Source organism: Misgurnus anguillicaudatus, chromosome 17 (assembly GCF_027580225.2).
Source record: "Misgurnus anguillicaudatus chromosome 17, ASM2758022v2, whole genome shotgun sequence".
NCBI classification, from domain to species: Eukaryota; Metazoa; Chordata; class Actinopteri; order Cypriniformes; family Cobitidae; genus Misgurnus; species Misgurnus anguillicaudatus.
The window spans coordinates 7,815,408-7,832,992 of record NC_073353.2 but is presented as its reverse complement, the minus strand read 5'-3'; the positions used below and the strand labels follow the sequence as shown (position 1 = coordinate 7,832,992).

At 40.4% G+C, this 17,585-nt stretch overlaps 1 protein-coding gene across 1 annotated transcript in view; it reads left to right on the top strand.

The window, feature by feature from the left end:
* The window catches only part of cd101 (CD101 molecule), a 30,588-nt gene that overhangs the window by 3,854 nt on the left and 9,149 nt on the right, over positions 1-17,585 (top strand). The window contains exons 2-5 of the mRNA XM_055216188.2: positions 6,922-7,287; positions 7,706-8,122; positions 8,698-9,096; positions 16,693-17,079. Of these exons, the coding sequence (XP_055072163.2) occupies positions 6,922-7,287; positions 7,706-8,122; positions 8,698-9,096; positions 16,693-17,079 (1,569 nt within the window). The remainder of the gene's footprint in view (positions 1-6,921; positions 7,288-7,705; positions 8,123-8,697; positions 9,097-16,692; positions 17,080-17,585) is intronic.

Sequence of the window (17,585 nt, the reverse complement as noted above, 5' to 3'; positions counted from 1 at the left end):
CTAGCTTTAATAAGATTGTATTATCAAAAGCTTAGCATTAAATAACATTAAACAATAATTTTTAATATACAAATGCATATACGCCATCTTAGACACCTCCGCATTTAGATAAGAGTGTATGCACTTTGCAGAGGGTTTTTTGCTGCTGCTCTGTGCCCCCGCCCTCCACATTTGTCAGACGTCACTAAGAAAAGTGCGTACACTGTGTTGTGGTTTCCCTTTTCCTCAAATGAAACAATCTTCATTCTTAGGTTTTGAAAGTGTGGTCCTGGGAGGATCCTGCAAAGTCAGTCTCACCCTCGGAGCCATGGCTTCGTAAATACAACCCCAAATCAGAAAAAGTTGGGGTACTGTAGAAATTGTGAGTAAAAAAGGAATGGAATAATTTACTAATCTCATAAACTTATATTTTATTCACAATAGAATATAAATAACATATCAAATGTTGAAAGTGAGATATTTTGAAATGTCATGCCAAATATTGGCTCATTTTGGATTTAATGAGAGCTACACATTCCAAAAAAAGTTGGGACAGGTAGAAATAAGAGGCCAGAAAATTTAAATGTACATATAGGGAACAGCTTAAGGACTAATTTGCAACTTATAAGGTCAATTGGCAACAAGATTGGGTACAAAAAAGCCTGTCAGAGTGGCAGTGTCTGTCAGAGGTCAAGATGGGCAGAGAATCGCCAATTCCCCTAATGCTGCGGCGAAAAATAGTTTTCTGAGTTTCTCAGAGAAAAATTGCAAAGAGTTTGAAGTTATTATCATCTACAGTGCATAATATCATCCAAAGAATCAGAAAATCTGGAACAATCTCTGTGCGTAAGGGTCAAGGCTGGAAAACCATACTTGATGCCCGTGATCTTCGGGCTCTTAGACGGCACTGCATCACATACAGGAACGCTACTGTAATGGAAATCACAACATGGGCTCAGGAATACTTCTAGAAAACATCCTCAGTGAACACAATCCACCGTGCCATTCGCCATGGCCGGCTAAAACTCTAAAGGTCAAACAAGAAGCCATATCTAAACATGATCCAGAGGCACAGGCGTTTTCTCTGGGCCAAGGCTCATTTAAAATGGACTTTGGCAAAGTGGAAAGCTGTTCTGTGGTGACACGAATTCAAATTTGAAGTTCTTTTTGGAAAACTGGTACGCCATTTTATCCGGACTAAAGAGGACAATGACAACCCAAGTTGTTATTAGCGCTCATTTCAGAAACCTGCATCTCTGATGTTTTAGGGTTGCATGAGTGCGTGTGGCATGGGCAGCTTAAACATCTGGAAAGGCACCATCAATGCTGAAAGGTTTATCCAAGTTCTAAAACAACATATGCTCCCATTCAGACGTCGTCTCTTTCAGGGAAGACCTTGCATATTTCAACATGACAATGCTAGACCACATACTGCATCAATTACAACATCAAGACTGCGTAGAAGAGGATCCGAGTACTGAAATGGCCAGCCTGCAGTCCAGATCTTTCACCCACAGAAAACATTTGGAACATCATAAATAGGAAGATGCGTCAAAGAAGACCTAAGACAGTTGAGCAACTAGAAGTCTGTATTAGACAAGAATAGGACAACATTCCTATTCCTAAACATTGGTCCTCCTCCAGCTGTTCCTTATATGTACATTTAACTTTTTGGGCCTTTTATTGCTACCTGTCCCAACTTTTTTGAAATATGTAGCTCTCATGAAATCCAAAATGAGCCAATTTTTGGCATGACATTTCAAAATGTCTCACTTTCTGCATTTGATATGTTTCTATTGTGAATAAAATATAAGTTTATGAGATCAGTAAATTATTCCATTACTTTTTTGCTCACGGTGTCTACGGTGTCCCAACTTTTTCTGATTTGGGGTTGTATATAGGTTTTGCCCCCCCCCCCCTCCATGCTTCATACAATATGTTTTTGTTCAGGCTTGTAACATGAGGAACCACATGACATCACTTTTGTAAGGGTCACCATAGATCATTGTTCCTCAGACCAGTGTCTCCTCCCCATGACCTATTTGACCCTAGGCTACTCATTATACTTAGACCCACCTCAGGCTACTCATATTAAGACCCCAAACTATGCAGTAGACTTTCACAATGTATGCCAAACTTTTCCCACACATGATTGCAATTAATATATATAATGGTAAATTAATTGATACACATAACTGATTATATTCATATTAATAATACATAATGGTAAAATGATTGATACACATAATATATAATGGTAAACTGATATTCATGTAGATTGGGATTAAAATAAACTTCTTCAACTGCTAATTTTCTCTCCTGAATGCGGATGCGTCTAAGATGGTGGTGTTACTGGAAGCTAGTTAAAGCATATTAAAGTTTTAAATATGAATTTATATGACAAAAACACACGGGTTACCCTCAGAAGGCCTTTTTATCCCCCTTGAACAGATTGGATTACTTTTGAATGGATGGATTCACATTTTTTGGACTTGAAGGAGGTGGACCCCAAATCCTTGCATTTTATAAACTAAAAGATCTAGGACATTTCTACAATAACAGAAAATGTGTCTGCCAAATTTGAACTTGCTTCCACTGCTTACCATATAGACTAGAAGTATCAAAGTATCAGAGTTTTGCCATGGTGCGAGTGAGGATTTGCCAACTTGAAAAACGCTCAAAGCGATGACAACCCAGTTGTGTTTGGCTTTTGGTAATGAAGGTAGCAACCTCAGGCCGGATTTCATCATCTGTCTCAGGATTTACAAGAGAGAAAGAAGTTTTCTCAGAGAACTCTTCCGTCTGAATGTGCGATAGAAAGGACGGTCCTGAAAGCCAGTTTGTGTGTGGCAGCAGAATGGCTGGTACAGGTCTCGTTGCGTGATCTGCAGGGTTTTTCTCAGTGCTGATATAAAACCATTGATCGGGGTGTGTAGATTTTCTAATTAAAACTTCTTGCTAGTGTTGTGAATGTACCCCAACACTATTTTACTGTCTGTAAAGAAATTGACAGCATCCCAAAGAATGTCCATCTCATCTTTGAGGAGATCATACAGTTCAACTGCTAACACAGCTGCGCACAGTTCTAACCGTGGAACTGTATGTGCATCTTGGATTTTCCCATGATAAATCCAACATGACATTGCCCTTCCAGGTGGATAGCTCTAAGGTAAGCGACAGCCCCTATTGCTGTTGTTAAGGCATCTAAAAAATACCCAGAGTTCTTTTCTATTTGTTGTGGTTAATGAAACCGGAATGTAACATTTTAATCTTGATATCTTCAGTTGTATCTAATGATTCTTTCCCCTTATTCCATTCTGCTTGTTTTTGGGATGGAAGTGCGGTGTCCCACTTATGCTGTGCAAGTGAGTTTACTAATTATAGGAACCTAATTCCTTAATTCCACCCATACCAATTATATTGTTATGGGTGCTACAAATTCTAAAGAATCATAATTTACTGTAGAAAGAACACATCTTCTTGTGTGGTGAAGTCTTCATCATGAGAAACCTGGAATGCAAAGCTGTCAGTTTCCAAATTCCATGAAAGTCCCAAGCTTTCCTGTACAGGAAGGGTGTCTGAACTAAGATCAAGATCTATGATACTTACTCAACATGATCTCACAAAGTTCCGTGGCATAGTCACGGAATTTTGTGCTAATTTTTCTGTGGCATTCTCACGGATCTCCTCATTTTTCCGTGGCCCTGCTACGGACTGTCTTTTTCCGTGGCATTCTCACGGATTGGTTACTCAACTGCTTTTTCATATTTTCAAACCATTTTCACTTCGGTTTAGGGTTAGATTTGGTGTTTGCGTTAGTATGTCACTTTAAATATTGGTTTATACTATTTTTTCTAATTTATTATTTTATATTTTCTAAACTTTAAACAATTGTTGCCTGGCGTTGGGGTTAGAGTTGGGTTTGGGTAGGGATGTCATTTCATGTAAATCTAACCCTAAACCGAAGCGAAAATGGTAAGAAAATAGGACAAAACAGTTGAGTAACCAATCCATGAGAATGCCACGGAAAAATGAGCACAAAATTCCGTGACTATGCCACGGAAATTCGTGAGATCATGTTATCATAGATCTTGATCTTAGTTCAAACACCGTTCCTGTACAGGGAAGCTTGGGACTTTCATGGAATTTGGAAACTGACAGCTTTGCAGTCAATTTTATGTAGTAACAAGTTGTATTCGGGAAACATTTCTCTGGTTCTTGTCAGAATATCAATGGCGTCTTCAGAGGTAGCTACAGACAAACTGCTTCTCACTAACCTTTTAGCATCAGTGCCATGTTCTTTTTCACCCTACAACGTGTTTTGGGCTGTTGCCAAAGACATGTATCTTAATTCTCTAGTCATTCACACTCTTTTTTGTATCATTGTTCTTATACCCCAGAAATCTGAGATAATCGCGATGCTATTTTTGAACGACAATTTGTTGCACATCTGCTGAAAATGCTATAGGCTCCTCCTAAAGTGCAGAAGGACCCCCAAAGGAGTATTATTTAAGTCTGAGGCACAAAGCAGGACATTGTTCAATGACACTCCATCATATTCAGCACTGGAGTCAAACACAACTCTTATTTGTCCTGGCTTTTGGGGGTGGTATACTCCAAATGTTGGAAGATACCAGTGTTCCTTGCCTTCTTTCAAGGGTGGAGCAACCTCTGCATGATCATTCATGTCTGGTTTCTTTTCTAATGTTTTCTGAAGAGAGCAGAAACGTTTCTTTGCTTGTTCTTTGTTACTTGGTAGGCGACGCCTCGTAGATCGAAAAGGCAGGGGAGCAACCAAGCTGTTCTCTTCATCTTGGTATACTGATTGTTGCATGATATGTAAGAACTGCCTGTCATCCACAGACAATGTTGGTTTATCATCATTCTTAGATCCTTGAAACACTGAAGAACCTATGCTGTCTGTAATAACAGAAAGGCCTGTATCTTCCAAGAAAGACCAAGCATGTAACTCTTGATGCGGGAGTGTTGAACTGTTGAATCTACAGGTAGATGTATGACCATTCAGAAGCACGTTCGCTTTAAAGACACTCACAACTGGTGGTTTATGAACTGTTCCTAAACAGACTTCACCCACAATGACCCAACCTAAGTCGAGACGTTGCGCAAAGGGAGTGTTGTGGGGCCCATTTATTTGCTCACGTATCTCTTTGTACTCTCAATATGTCTCGTCCTAAAAACAGCAGAATTGGACAATGGCATGAGCGTGGGCTGTGAGTGTTGATCTTACCACAGATTTCTGTACATTTTGATGTAACTGAGAGATCCATGTCCTCGTTCAGATTTTTATCATCCTCTTTTTCGGCTGCAACCACTGCTGGTGTCGGAGGAGGACCTGGATGCATAGCTGAAATATGCTTTTCACTTTTACATTCTAAGCACTTAAGTGTTGTTTTACAATCTTTGGCTACATGTTGAGTTGAACCACAACACCTGATGAGTCATCTTACAACCTTTTCTTTCTTAGAGAATTAAAAGAAAAGCTGTATGAAAGAAAAAGCTTGGGTCATTCCTGATTTTGGCCTGTTGCCTCACAAATCTAGAGAAGATTATGAATGGTGGGAATGGTACCTTGTACTGTTCCTTGTATTTAAATCCTTCAGTCACCCATTTTTCCTGTAGGCTGTATGGGAGTTTTTCCACTATTGGTTTTAATCCGCGAGCTGTGTCCAAATATGCAAGACCAGAAAGGTATCCCTCAGTTTTAGCACATTCCAGTTCCAGTAGGATGTCTCCTAACTCTCTGAGTTTGTGACTATCTTTGTTACCTTGGAAAATCCTCCAGTTTATTTAACAAAGCATACTCCATCACCTCTGGTGCTCCATATCTTTCCTCAAGTCTTTGCCACAACATGTTAAGTCCTGCTTCAGGATGAAGTATACGTACAGAGCAAATTCTTTTTGCCTGCTCTGATGACTCAGGTCCATAACCTATCTGTTTTTTAATAATGAGGGATGACAGAGAGTGGATTAGAAGATTGCTCCACTAGTAGAGCTAGGCAAATAAAACGCCTGTGATCCTCCGATTCTCATGCGTGTCTCATCAGTAAAGTTGGTTCGGTGATTAGTAGTAAATCGTCATCACCTGCTTTCAGATGGAGTAGCATTTACAGAGCCATATTTCACCGAAAGCTAGGCAAAAACATGTTCATAATCATGAAAAATCAGCTCCAATTATGAACGCGATTTTGCCTAGCTTCTCTGTGAAATACAGCTCTGTGCATAAATATGTATAATAAATGCCAGATGTCTCGTCCGAGCTGCCAATGAAGGTTGACGTCCGCACCTGGTGGCCATCTTACCTCAGACAGCTCGCTCACTCGTAGCATTGTGTTTTAATGGTGCATGTACATTTAAATGATCATAACTTGTTCAATTTTCTGCTGAATTTTAACGGTTTGGTTTGTTAAAAATCTACCTATGACACTGCATACTTATAAATAATTTTCATGAAACATGTTAAAGCATCCAGAATTATAACCACGTTGATAACGTTTGTAAGAAACCAAACCATTTGAAAATCGGTGGAAAATTTAGCAAGTTATGGTAATATATACATGAATCGTGTGCTCTGCACTGCTCTCTGTTAAAACTGTACAAACCACAACCACTAGATTGCAGTATAACTCATCAATAAGTTATTTTAAAATAAAAGTCCTTATTTGGAAGCAGCACGGATGCAGTTGTCACTTTAAATTACTAACTCTGTTTTAAATAAATGTAGCAACCATATTTGACTGCAGTGTGTACATGGCCATATTTTTATTAAGCTCTTATTTTTGAGTTAATTAAAGTAGGTCAGATGAGTTTGGAATAAACATAGAATGAGTAAATGGTAACACTTGTTATGGGGTGATCTACTCCTATTAGATTGTTTTGAATGCAAATGTGCATTATTTCTGTCTAATGCCACTCTCCATACAGATGTGTGTTACAGTCAACGTCTGGTCCAGATCCAGGAGGGTCCTTTGTATCGAGTGAAAGGATATCCCATCTCAATATCCTGTAATGTGAGTGGGTTCAAAGGCCCATTTCAGCAAGATTTTGAATTTACTCTCAAGAAAGCTATAGAGTGGAATGTAATCAGTACTAAAGATTCAAACTTCGCCTACGCACACTTCGGTAATAGGGTACGTAATAAAGATATTGAGATTGAGAGGTTGTCAGGATCTTCAGTTCTCTTGAAGATCAATACTTTGCTGGAAAGTGATGCAGGGGTTTTCCTCTGTCACACCCCAAACACTGATGGTGCATATCTTGGAACCTATGGTGCAGAAACAACAGTTAATGGTAAGCTGATAATATTTATTGAAGTTACTGTTTAAAAATTTTACTGATATTTAGCAATTTGAGATGTAAATAATGGCAGATTAACATATGTGTTATTTACCTGTACTCAAAATTCCAAAATTTGAGTAAAGATGCAAAGCTCGTCACAACATTTAGCCCATCATCATGTGTGTCAAAATATGTGTTCGGCACAACGTAAACCATGTGCATCACGCAACGTGCCGAAATAGAAGGGTATTTTGACATGACATAATGTACATAGGTTCACATGACGCAATGGACACACAATTTGATGAGCACATGTGACATTCCGAACACATATTTTGAATTTGCGCCCCTCAGAAGATAAATCACCTGCCGCCACTGCTATAATTATTTGTTTTAATGAAAAAATTAACCAAATCTTTTTTGTCTACAGTGATTGAGGACACCCTGGTAGCATCATATTTAGGCTCTGCTACTCTAAGCATGTCTGAGGGTGACTCTCTTCAACTTGAGTGTCAGGTCTCCACACAGACTTTTCAACACACTCATCTGTCGGTCACCTGGTTTCTTTATGGTAAAGAGGATGTGAGCCCCCGTCCGATCATTACTCTGGACAGGGATCTAACTGTAAAACCCGGGGCTGGATATGAGGAAAGCTACCGTTCAGGACTTCTCAGCATGGAAAAAGTTGGGGACACAACCTTCAGACTGAAGATGCTTCAAGTGCAGCAGTCAGACAGTGGAAAGTTGTACTGCAAAGCCATTGAGTGGATCCAAGACCCAGACCGTTTGTGGACCCAGATTGCCCACAAAACCACCACACCCGCTAATGTGGAGATAAAGCGAATTGGTGAAATTTTGTTTTTATAATACTTTTTAGATCCTAAAGTTTATAACAGTGATTATCAACTGGTTATGCTTCAGAAACCACATTCATAAAACTAGAAATAACATTGGGAAGACAGACAATAATTCAAGCATAATGTCATAATTTACATAAAATAAAATCATTAAGTAAATAGTACAAATAAAATTCAACAGCTAATATTCACAGGTTAACCTATATAAAGTATAATGTGGTTTGCATTGTATTATTTGCATGTATGTTCTCATCTGCTTAATTTGACTTCCACCAAAAAATGTGCAACAGTGCCCTAAAATTTTACTGGACGCAGAGTTTTTGACATGCTGTAGAAAGCATTTCAACCTCTTTTTGAAAATAACATTATGTATAATTATATGGTTAGTAGCACATTATTGTTTGCATTTACCATTGTTTTTAATCAGAGGCTATTTTTATCCCACCGGTTGAAAACCACTGATGTAAATTGTGGATAGCATTAACAATGTGAAAAAGATGTGTCTTGTTTTACGGTGACATTACATAAAATTGGGTTTCATCTTATTCTGTTTTCTTTATTTTAGAAGTGGCCCCTGATTCATTCATGACTAATATAGAGGCCTCGAAGGGGCCCTTACAGGAAGGAGATGCACTGGAGATCCGATGCAGTGTAAAGGCACAAAAACTTCTTGATAGTTTTTATTCAGTAACTTGGATAAAAGACAAAAATAAAGTTGCCCAGATTGGACCCTCTGGGGTGCTCACTGTGTTTGATGATTACAAAAAGAGAGAGGCCGAAGCAGAGCTGAGAGCAGTAAAAACCAGTCATATGGACTACCTCCTTACCATCCGTTCAGCTAGAGCTGATGACCAGGGCCAATACCAGTGTGAAGTAAAGCAGGAAAATATGAATAAGGACGGCACTTTTACAAAAATACAAACCCAGCTGTCTAGACAAATGACTGTAAGCGTCACTGCCAAAGGTAAATACAATGTGATACTAGAATATTTCTCCTCTCTTCTAATATTTCTCCTCTCCTCATTGAAATTTAAACTGAATGTACATCCCAAATTTCGTATGCATATACACAATTATATGTCATTTTGTAGCATAAATAGTGTGAATAGTGTGTGGAAAATTCAAAAGGGTGCACTTTAGGTACCTGGACGATGCACTCATTCAACTGAAAAAATGCAGTGTGGAACACTGAACAATTAACACACTCAACCATTGCGGTTTTGTAGTGGCCAAAGCTCACCTGCGGAGATGATTACACTTTAGTCTGATGGAAACTAATGTCATGCTGGAGAAAACAAATAACCATGGCATTAAAATATAATAAACAAAGTAATTTTCATCCACTAACATCATCTGGAAAATGCTTATTCCTCCATTTTAGTGAAAAACTGTTTTGGGGTAAAACTACCCTTCTTAAATTCATACACTAGCACAGTGCATATTATGTAATTTAGACCACCATTCAGATGTATAGGTATTGGGTCTGTTTATATAATCGAGAACAGTCTCAAATTGCTGGTTAGTAAAGTCACAAGAGCAGATTCAATTTCATATGACCTGCCTACAAAAAAATAACAACAGATCATCTCTGTTGGCTCTGCCCATTAACATTCAATCTAAGGAGCCAGCAGATCTAAAGAAGTAGTTTACAATCACAAGTAAGTAATAGATCTGGGTTATGACTGTGATCTCAGTTCCCTGATGGAGAGAACAAGACATTGTGTCGATGACACTTGGGGTTTTCTTCTTGGGAATTTGTCATCCCTGACCAAATTGAATAATGATCTAACCAACTGGGGACAACACAACAAAGGAACCACTTCACTGAGGGCGTGAACAAATACAATAACTGAGGCAGGGCAAACTGTGTCATGAGGAGTACAAAGGTTACCACCTAGGAACCTTATAGAGTACCTGTTCATGATTGGAGTCACTGCATATAGAGGACTAAGCTCAGTTACAGAGGATCACTTGAAGGGGTAAATACTTAAGAACCAGGTAAAGTAGCTAAGACACAATGCACTGACTCACCTGGCACCAGGGGAGAAGGCACAAGCTGTATGCCCAGCCAGCACCCCATTCACATGTTGGCACTATGTAAAACACCATCTGAAACTGGCTCTACCCAGAGATTATAAAGTCTAGTAAATGTTTTAAGCGTAGCACAACCTGTAGCTCTACAAATGTCTGACTGAGTGTGTTCATCAGTAAGTTGCTCCACCATGGATATAGGGTCCAGTTTCATTTAAAAAAAAAAGAGAGATTTTGGACAGGGGAGCTTGCTTTCGCCGAAGGAAAGGTTCTTGTACTAATATGACCTCCCCTGGAAGGTGAACCGAAGAAATTGTCTGTGTCAGGGGAGTGTGGAGTTTAGTTAACTGGAGGTGCAACCGAGATGGACTGTTCTGACTAGCTTTCTGTTCTGACTTAACTTTCTTGCGTCTCTCATCTGCACAAGGTTGAGCAAAAGGTGATGCTCTTGGACCACCAAAGTTCGTCCCAGGGCACATGCTGTCACCTTTGTCACCTGGAGGACTAGGTCATCATAAGCACTGGGTCTGCAAAAGCACTGGATCATACCCTTGTGTAGGGGTGGGACAATGCATCGGTATGGAGATGCATCGTTGTCTGTCTCCGTGCGATACGAGAACCGATAAGCATGAATCAAATATCCATATCATACATTAATAAACTAAATTCTCATGCATATGTGACCTGCAAATTATTTTTCTAGTTGTTATTTCATTTTGAAAGACGAGTAGATTGCAAGCCTACAAAAAACTGAATGTGGAACCGTGTTTTTACCACTCATTTGCACGACACGTCTATTCTTTGTTACTATGCTTTAAATAATCTACAGATGGTCCACGCAGCCCCATGTAAAGTTGAAGTTAAACACAGATTCAACCACAAGAAGGTGCGGAGTCATTAGAAATTGCATAGATAAGAGATAGAGAGCAAGATCATAAATTAACACCAACATTACAGATGAGAATAAAGGTATCAGGCGCCCAGGTCAGGAAAACTGGATAAAAAAACAAGAAACGTGTAAAGGATAACAGTATGTATAAGGGATGAGCACCTCCATAACTGAGTATGATGCGATATGCATCTCGATGCAAAACCTTTGACACGATACAGTAAAGATACATATGAGCAGCTACCTATGCGGTACGATGCGATTCACCCCTTTATGATGCAGTGCGGTCCAATGCAAAGAAAAAAAATTATGTTATGCAATTTAATTTGGTACACTCTTAAAACGGTTGTGTTAAAACAACACATTTTGTGTTAAGTTAAGCATAACAAATTTAATGTGTTGTCCCTAACTAGACACATGTCATTTTATTTATTTTAACACAAAATCAACACAAATGACACATATACTGTGTTAAAATACCACATAATGTGTTAAATAGTATAATACATAACAATGTGTAAAAAATGAACACATCCTTTCTTAGAGTGTACAGATAGTTTCCACAAATTGGATTTGTACATGGGCGTCTGAACCATTATAAGACCACTTTTTAAGACTAATGATATTGGATATTGGACCCACTCACTTTTCTCTAATTTAGCGCATATGTCTATTAACTTGTCGGGATCAGTCGAATAGCAAATACATCCAATGATGCTTCTCACTTTCATTCACCTTAAGTGAATGTAGCCTTTGCCAGGAGGGGTTAATGTCATCAGGCGGTACCCATCGTTCATTGGGTGTTTTGACCCATATCCGCAACACCCTCTTGATGGTGGGTCTGCAGTGGTGGACAAGTCATTGCCCATCTTCCCCTCCTGGCTTGCAGCTTAACTACTCCCTTCTCCTTCATAACCAGCAAGAGGCTCTTTCCGCAGCCTCCCCCATCCTGCTTCCCCTCTTCAGACCACAGTACCACATCCAGCCTTAGGGTTGTCTGGACAAGCTGGAGGAACTGTAGCCTTCCTCCCAGGTCGACCTTCATTTCCCATGATTGGGTCTTTTGTAGCAGACTGGTTCTGGTGGTCGATTTGGTTGGTGGCTTTTCCCCCTCCCTTACAAACTGGATTGATGTTGATTTCTGAAGTGGTTGCCGTTTAATTTTCCTCTCCTGCTCTAAGTGTCACGAGCACCTTGTTGTGGTGCCATCTATACCTACCCTGGGTGAGTGCTTTTTTACACCCGGACAGGATGTGTGCCATGATGCCCCTCTCCCCACAAAGTTTGTACAATGGGTCCTCTGTCATACCCCACTTATGCAAGTTTGTTGGGGTTGGGAGTGTGTCATACACTGATCTCAGCAGGAAGGATATGCGGAATGGTTCCAGTCTCCATAGATCCGTAGAGTGCTTTTCAAAGTCTGTAGAGGCACTCCTGGAGTTGACTCGTCAAGCCCTTGATGCCTTCCTTTCATCATCAAGAGCTCCTTTGAACTGCTTGGTAAAAGTCTTTATTTCTCCCCTCAGATGATGCATTTTCCTCTCTTCTACTTGGCTGGTGTGCAGGCTTAATTTTGATTTACTTCTCCTCAATTCCCAAACCCTCCCTTGCCTGGTTAAAGGTTATTGTTGTGATAGTTTTGACTTTCTGCTCAGCCGTCCCTGCCAGTGTTGCGCTAGCACTTTGTTGAGGGCTTGATCTAGTAGGTACCACTTTTTGTTATCACTCATCTTGGGCCATTTGATTCGTTCCCTCACAGGGTGGGGTTGGCTCCCTGGCGTGACATCAGGTAGGTCCCTCCTGAAGTCTTGAGGTGACACAGGTGCTGAGAGATCTCCAGTACTGTGGGGTGCTTCCTGCCTGAAGATCTCACTAGGTCCTACTGCTGTGCACTGCTCCTGTGACCCCTCTTTTTCACAGTTGGTCCACCCAGGTAATCTTTCTCTTGGGAAGATCTTATCTGGTCAAGGCTCCCTGGGAAGCTAGGTCCACTGCCCTTTATCTTCGTCCTTCCTCTTCCAGGTTACATACCTCCTCTTGAATCATGGCTTTTCTTTCACTGGTTCCTGCCTTCCTGTACTGTTCCAAGACACTGTATCCCTGTACATGGTGCTCCAATTACATCACGCAGCTTTAACATTCTCTCAGCTTGTGCAACAGACAAATCAGTTGCCCACTTGCGACCTGATCTTGTCATGGCACCTGCATGTCTGACTTGTTCACCCTGTAAGTCTCTATATATCTCAATAGGACTCTGCACTTTGCAACTTTGAATTCCTCGATCACGGAAGACAGCGGTAGCTGGAGCTGCCCTGATCTTATATAGAGGCCTACCGCAGTAAAACTTAGAGGGATTCCCAACCAGCTTCGGAGGTACTTATTGATACTCCTGTCCAATCCTTCAATGCATGTCATCAGGACCTCATACACAGTCAGCAGCCACATAATTATTGGAAACAGTCCGTGTTAATAGAGCCAGCTTTAAATTTCCAAGGGAACCCTGATTTTTCAATCATCCTCAGCCATTCATCCATCTGCTTTTCCGTACTGGCTATGTTGTTTATGTCTGTAAGTGAGTCATTAAACCACTTTCCAGGGCACTTGATTGGATTCTTCTCTATCGATAGAATCACTTTCCCTTGCACATGCAACTTGAACCTGTTGGTCAACTTCCCGTTCCTTATCACCAAGATCCTGGATTTCTTTGGCTTAAACTTCATTCTGGCCCACATTGCCATGTGGTCCAGAGCAGTTAGCACCCACCTCGTCTCCACATGGGTTGTGGTCGTCACAGTAAGGTCATCCATGTAACCTCTTATTGGGGGTTGTCGGATGCCTGACTCCATTTTTGGACCTTTTGGACCTTCTTCACAGCAGTAATTAGGAGGTTTGCGCCCATGACGAAGAGAATGGGAGAGATTGTGCAGCCAGTTATGATCACCTTTTCCAGACTTTGCCACTGAGTTGTTAAATGGGCTGTATTCCACCAAGGTAGCTGGTGATCATTTTCTTAATGTACTGCAGGATTTGGTAGTGGTCTATTTCTCCATGGATGAGGGTGTAAGGGATTGATCCATAGGTACTGGTCAAATCCAGCCAGACAACAGTTAGGGTGCCCTTGCTGGCTTTAGCCTCAAGCCTGGAATTCCACCTTTCTGGATAGCAGTGTTGATGTGTCTATTCTCTGTCATGTAAGAGGTCATTCTCTTGGCCAGTAGTGAAAAGAAGATCTTGCATTCTATACTCAACTGTAAGATTGTTCTGAATTGGTCAATGGTTGAGGAGTTCTCTTCCTTTGGCATGAATCAGCCATCTGCCTTCTTCCAGCTTGATGGAATGGTACCCTTTCTCCAGATCTTTCGGAACAGCTTCCACAGCCTCTGGAGGAGCATTGGACATTTTTTATATACCTTGTAGGGTTTACATCTTGGACAACCACCTCATGGACTTCCTTCCAGGATGGTTTACTGATGTTGAGATCTTTTGCTGGGGTCTTTATACTATTGACGCTTGGATTGGTGTCCAGGGCCTAGTATCTGTAGGTGTCATTGTGGGTTTCCACATCTGCTCTGTGGCTGATCAGCCTTCCAGATTTTGCTTCACACAGCAGAGTTCTGGTAAATCGGAAGTGGTCTTTTGTAAACTGGGAGTTTTTGTGCTTTCTGCTTTTTGGAGTCTGCAGAGGCATTCCCGGAGTTGACTCATCAAGTCCTTGATGCCTTCTTTTCATTAACAAAAGCTCATTTGAACTACTTGGAAAGAGTCTTTATTTATCCCCTCAGATGATGCATTTCCCTCTCCTCTACTTGGCTGGTGTGCAGGCTTAATGTTGGTTCTCTTCTCCTCTATTCCAAAACGCTCCCTTGCCAGGTTATTGTTGTGATAGTATTGACTTTCTCCTCAGCCGTTCCTGCTAGTGTGACTTCTAGCACTTTGTTGAGGTCTTGATCTAGTAGGTACCACTTTTTTATCACTCATCCTGGGGCATTTGATTCGTTCCCTCGCAGGGTGGGGTTGACTCCCTTGGGTGATATTAGGTAGGTTGAGGTCTTAAGGTGACACAGATGCTGAGAGATCTCCAGTACTGTGGGGTGCTTCCTACCTGGAGTTCTCCTGCGTCTCAGCAGGTGCTACCACTGTGCGCTGCTTCTGTGACCCCTCTTTTCCACACTTGGTTTGGCTTTGGTGTATCTTCAGCCCTCTTTTGTTCTTGCAGGTTTATCCACAATGACACTTTTCTTCCAATGTCACCCAAGTTAATGTTGTTTGGGTGAGACGTCTCTGTGTCCGTATTTCATTCCTGGCCGTTACCGTTGTGTCTGTCCTTTTGAGTCTCTCACCCCCTCTCGGGAGACTTTGGGGGTATTGCTCTTTATTACTTTTGGTAGCTTGAGTTGGTGCCCTCTTGCGAGTCCTGCTGCCTACTGCCTTCCTCTCCTTCCCTTTCATTCCAATTGCTGTAAGCTGTCTCCATGCTGACTGAGCAGGGAGCAGATAAATCTGTTTTTTACCAATGCAACATGTTAGAAAGGATGCATCGCGATACAAATGCTAGTCTGGAACACTGTAGCTACTAAAAAACTTTTTGTGAACTTGAATAAAATAGACAAAATTGGCACTTTACATTTTCCTGGGCATGTTGTCAGTTATCACAGAATCGTCCCACTGTGATACTATCGTTATCGTGATCCATTTATCATGAAGTACCCTGTGATTTTTACTCCTACTCTTGTGCATATCTTATAACCGCTTGGCCTAATGGACCTGCAGGATAGCAATTGTGTTCAGGGTAGAGGCGGCTTGAACCACAGCAGTGTAAGTATTTACCATAAGTGACGAGGACAGCTTTAACGTCTTGAAAAGAAGCCTTGCTACCTCTCCAAGTGGCACTGGTTTGCAGGCAGTAATGCATCATAATTACACACTCAACCTCCATTGAGGAAGTTCAGGGTAGCAAAGCTGGTTATGTAAGAACGATCAAGAAAGGTGTTTTCCAGGAATTTCATGCTCCTCATGCACTTCAGCCTAGAAGATTCTTTTGCATTCGATGCTGTGATGTGACTCATCATCATCACGGGCTGGGAACATCACAGTGAGCCTGTCGAAAGACGAAACCTGCTTCATCCCTCAGCCCATCCGGGGGAAAAACTTTCTGATGGGCATGTCCCATGCACAAAAGCATGCTGAAAACTCAAGCACTCAACCGAAGTGCTTTGTGTTTGTAATACAGGATTACATATCTATCGCATCCAAGAACACACAGAGGTGGAAAGACATCTTTAAAAAGACAATGTATCCGAAGAGTACTTTAAGTAGAAGTTGTGTTCTTTCAGTTTCAACTGGCTCAGGTGCCAAAGCATACAGGGGTGAAATCAAATTGGAGTAATGAATGTTTGCAAAAGCATGTGGGTCAAAATCAAACTAAGTCAAACTTACAATTCCCATGAAATCAAATTTCATTATAAATATATAATGAAAAAATATAATTTTAAATTATTGTTAACCTAATGTTGTGAATCGCAGTAAGATGGTTTTGAGTACTGATTTTTATGCGCTTACTAATCTAATTTTTGTTTTCTTTTTACCAAAAAGTTACGGATTATTATTATTATTAATATTTTTTTGAATGTCTCTGATCAGAAAACGTCCTGGCAGTGGTCATGGTGGTGAAGAGTGATGCTGTGACGGAGGGAGAATTTCTACAACTAATCTGCTCAGTCTCAGGATTTCAAGGTCCTTTATCAGTGTTATGGCAACACAAGAAAGACTCTGGAGATTCCTATAGTGATATTATTAGTCTGACCAATGACGGAGTGATGTCAGAGCCTGGGATAAAATATCAGAGCAGAGATATTCAAACATTCCGTTCTCCAGATGGAAACTTCACCCTGGAGATTGGTGCAGCTAAAACATCTGACAGTGGTGAATACAAGTGCATTGTGTCTGAATGGATTATAGAAAGCAATGGCAGGATGAAAAAAGGAAATATTCAATCTCAACAAAAAGCCATTTCTGTTAATTCTATAGGTAAGACTACAATATAATTACATCTTTCATTGGGGTCAAGAAGAAATGTGAACACAGTAAATAACTAATGTATGAGGAGTTTAGATGCAAACTTTTGTTTTCATGTAAATTAGCTTTTTATGTTTAAGTTCAGTAGGTTTACTTTAATGGCAATGAAAAGGTTCTTAGTCAGTAATTAAAATGCTTTAGTTTTTTACAAATGTAACTAAAGTAAATTTTAACACAAAATCACTAAAAGTGCAACTAGAAATGATGAAAGTCAGAATGTAAAAATTAAGTGATTCATGTAACTGCCACATTCGTATGATAATGCAGTCGAAGAACTCACAAGGGACCCAAGTTTAAATGTGAAATTAATATTCTATGCACTTAGAGGACTTTGCTGAAAATGCACCTGGTGTTTAGTGGATTCTGCCAGCAAGTGTTAATTCTAAATGACCTGAGGCAGGGATTAAGCTGATTTGAAACAAAGGTATTTGATTAACATATCATACTGCTTCAATTTA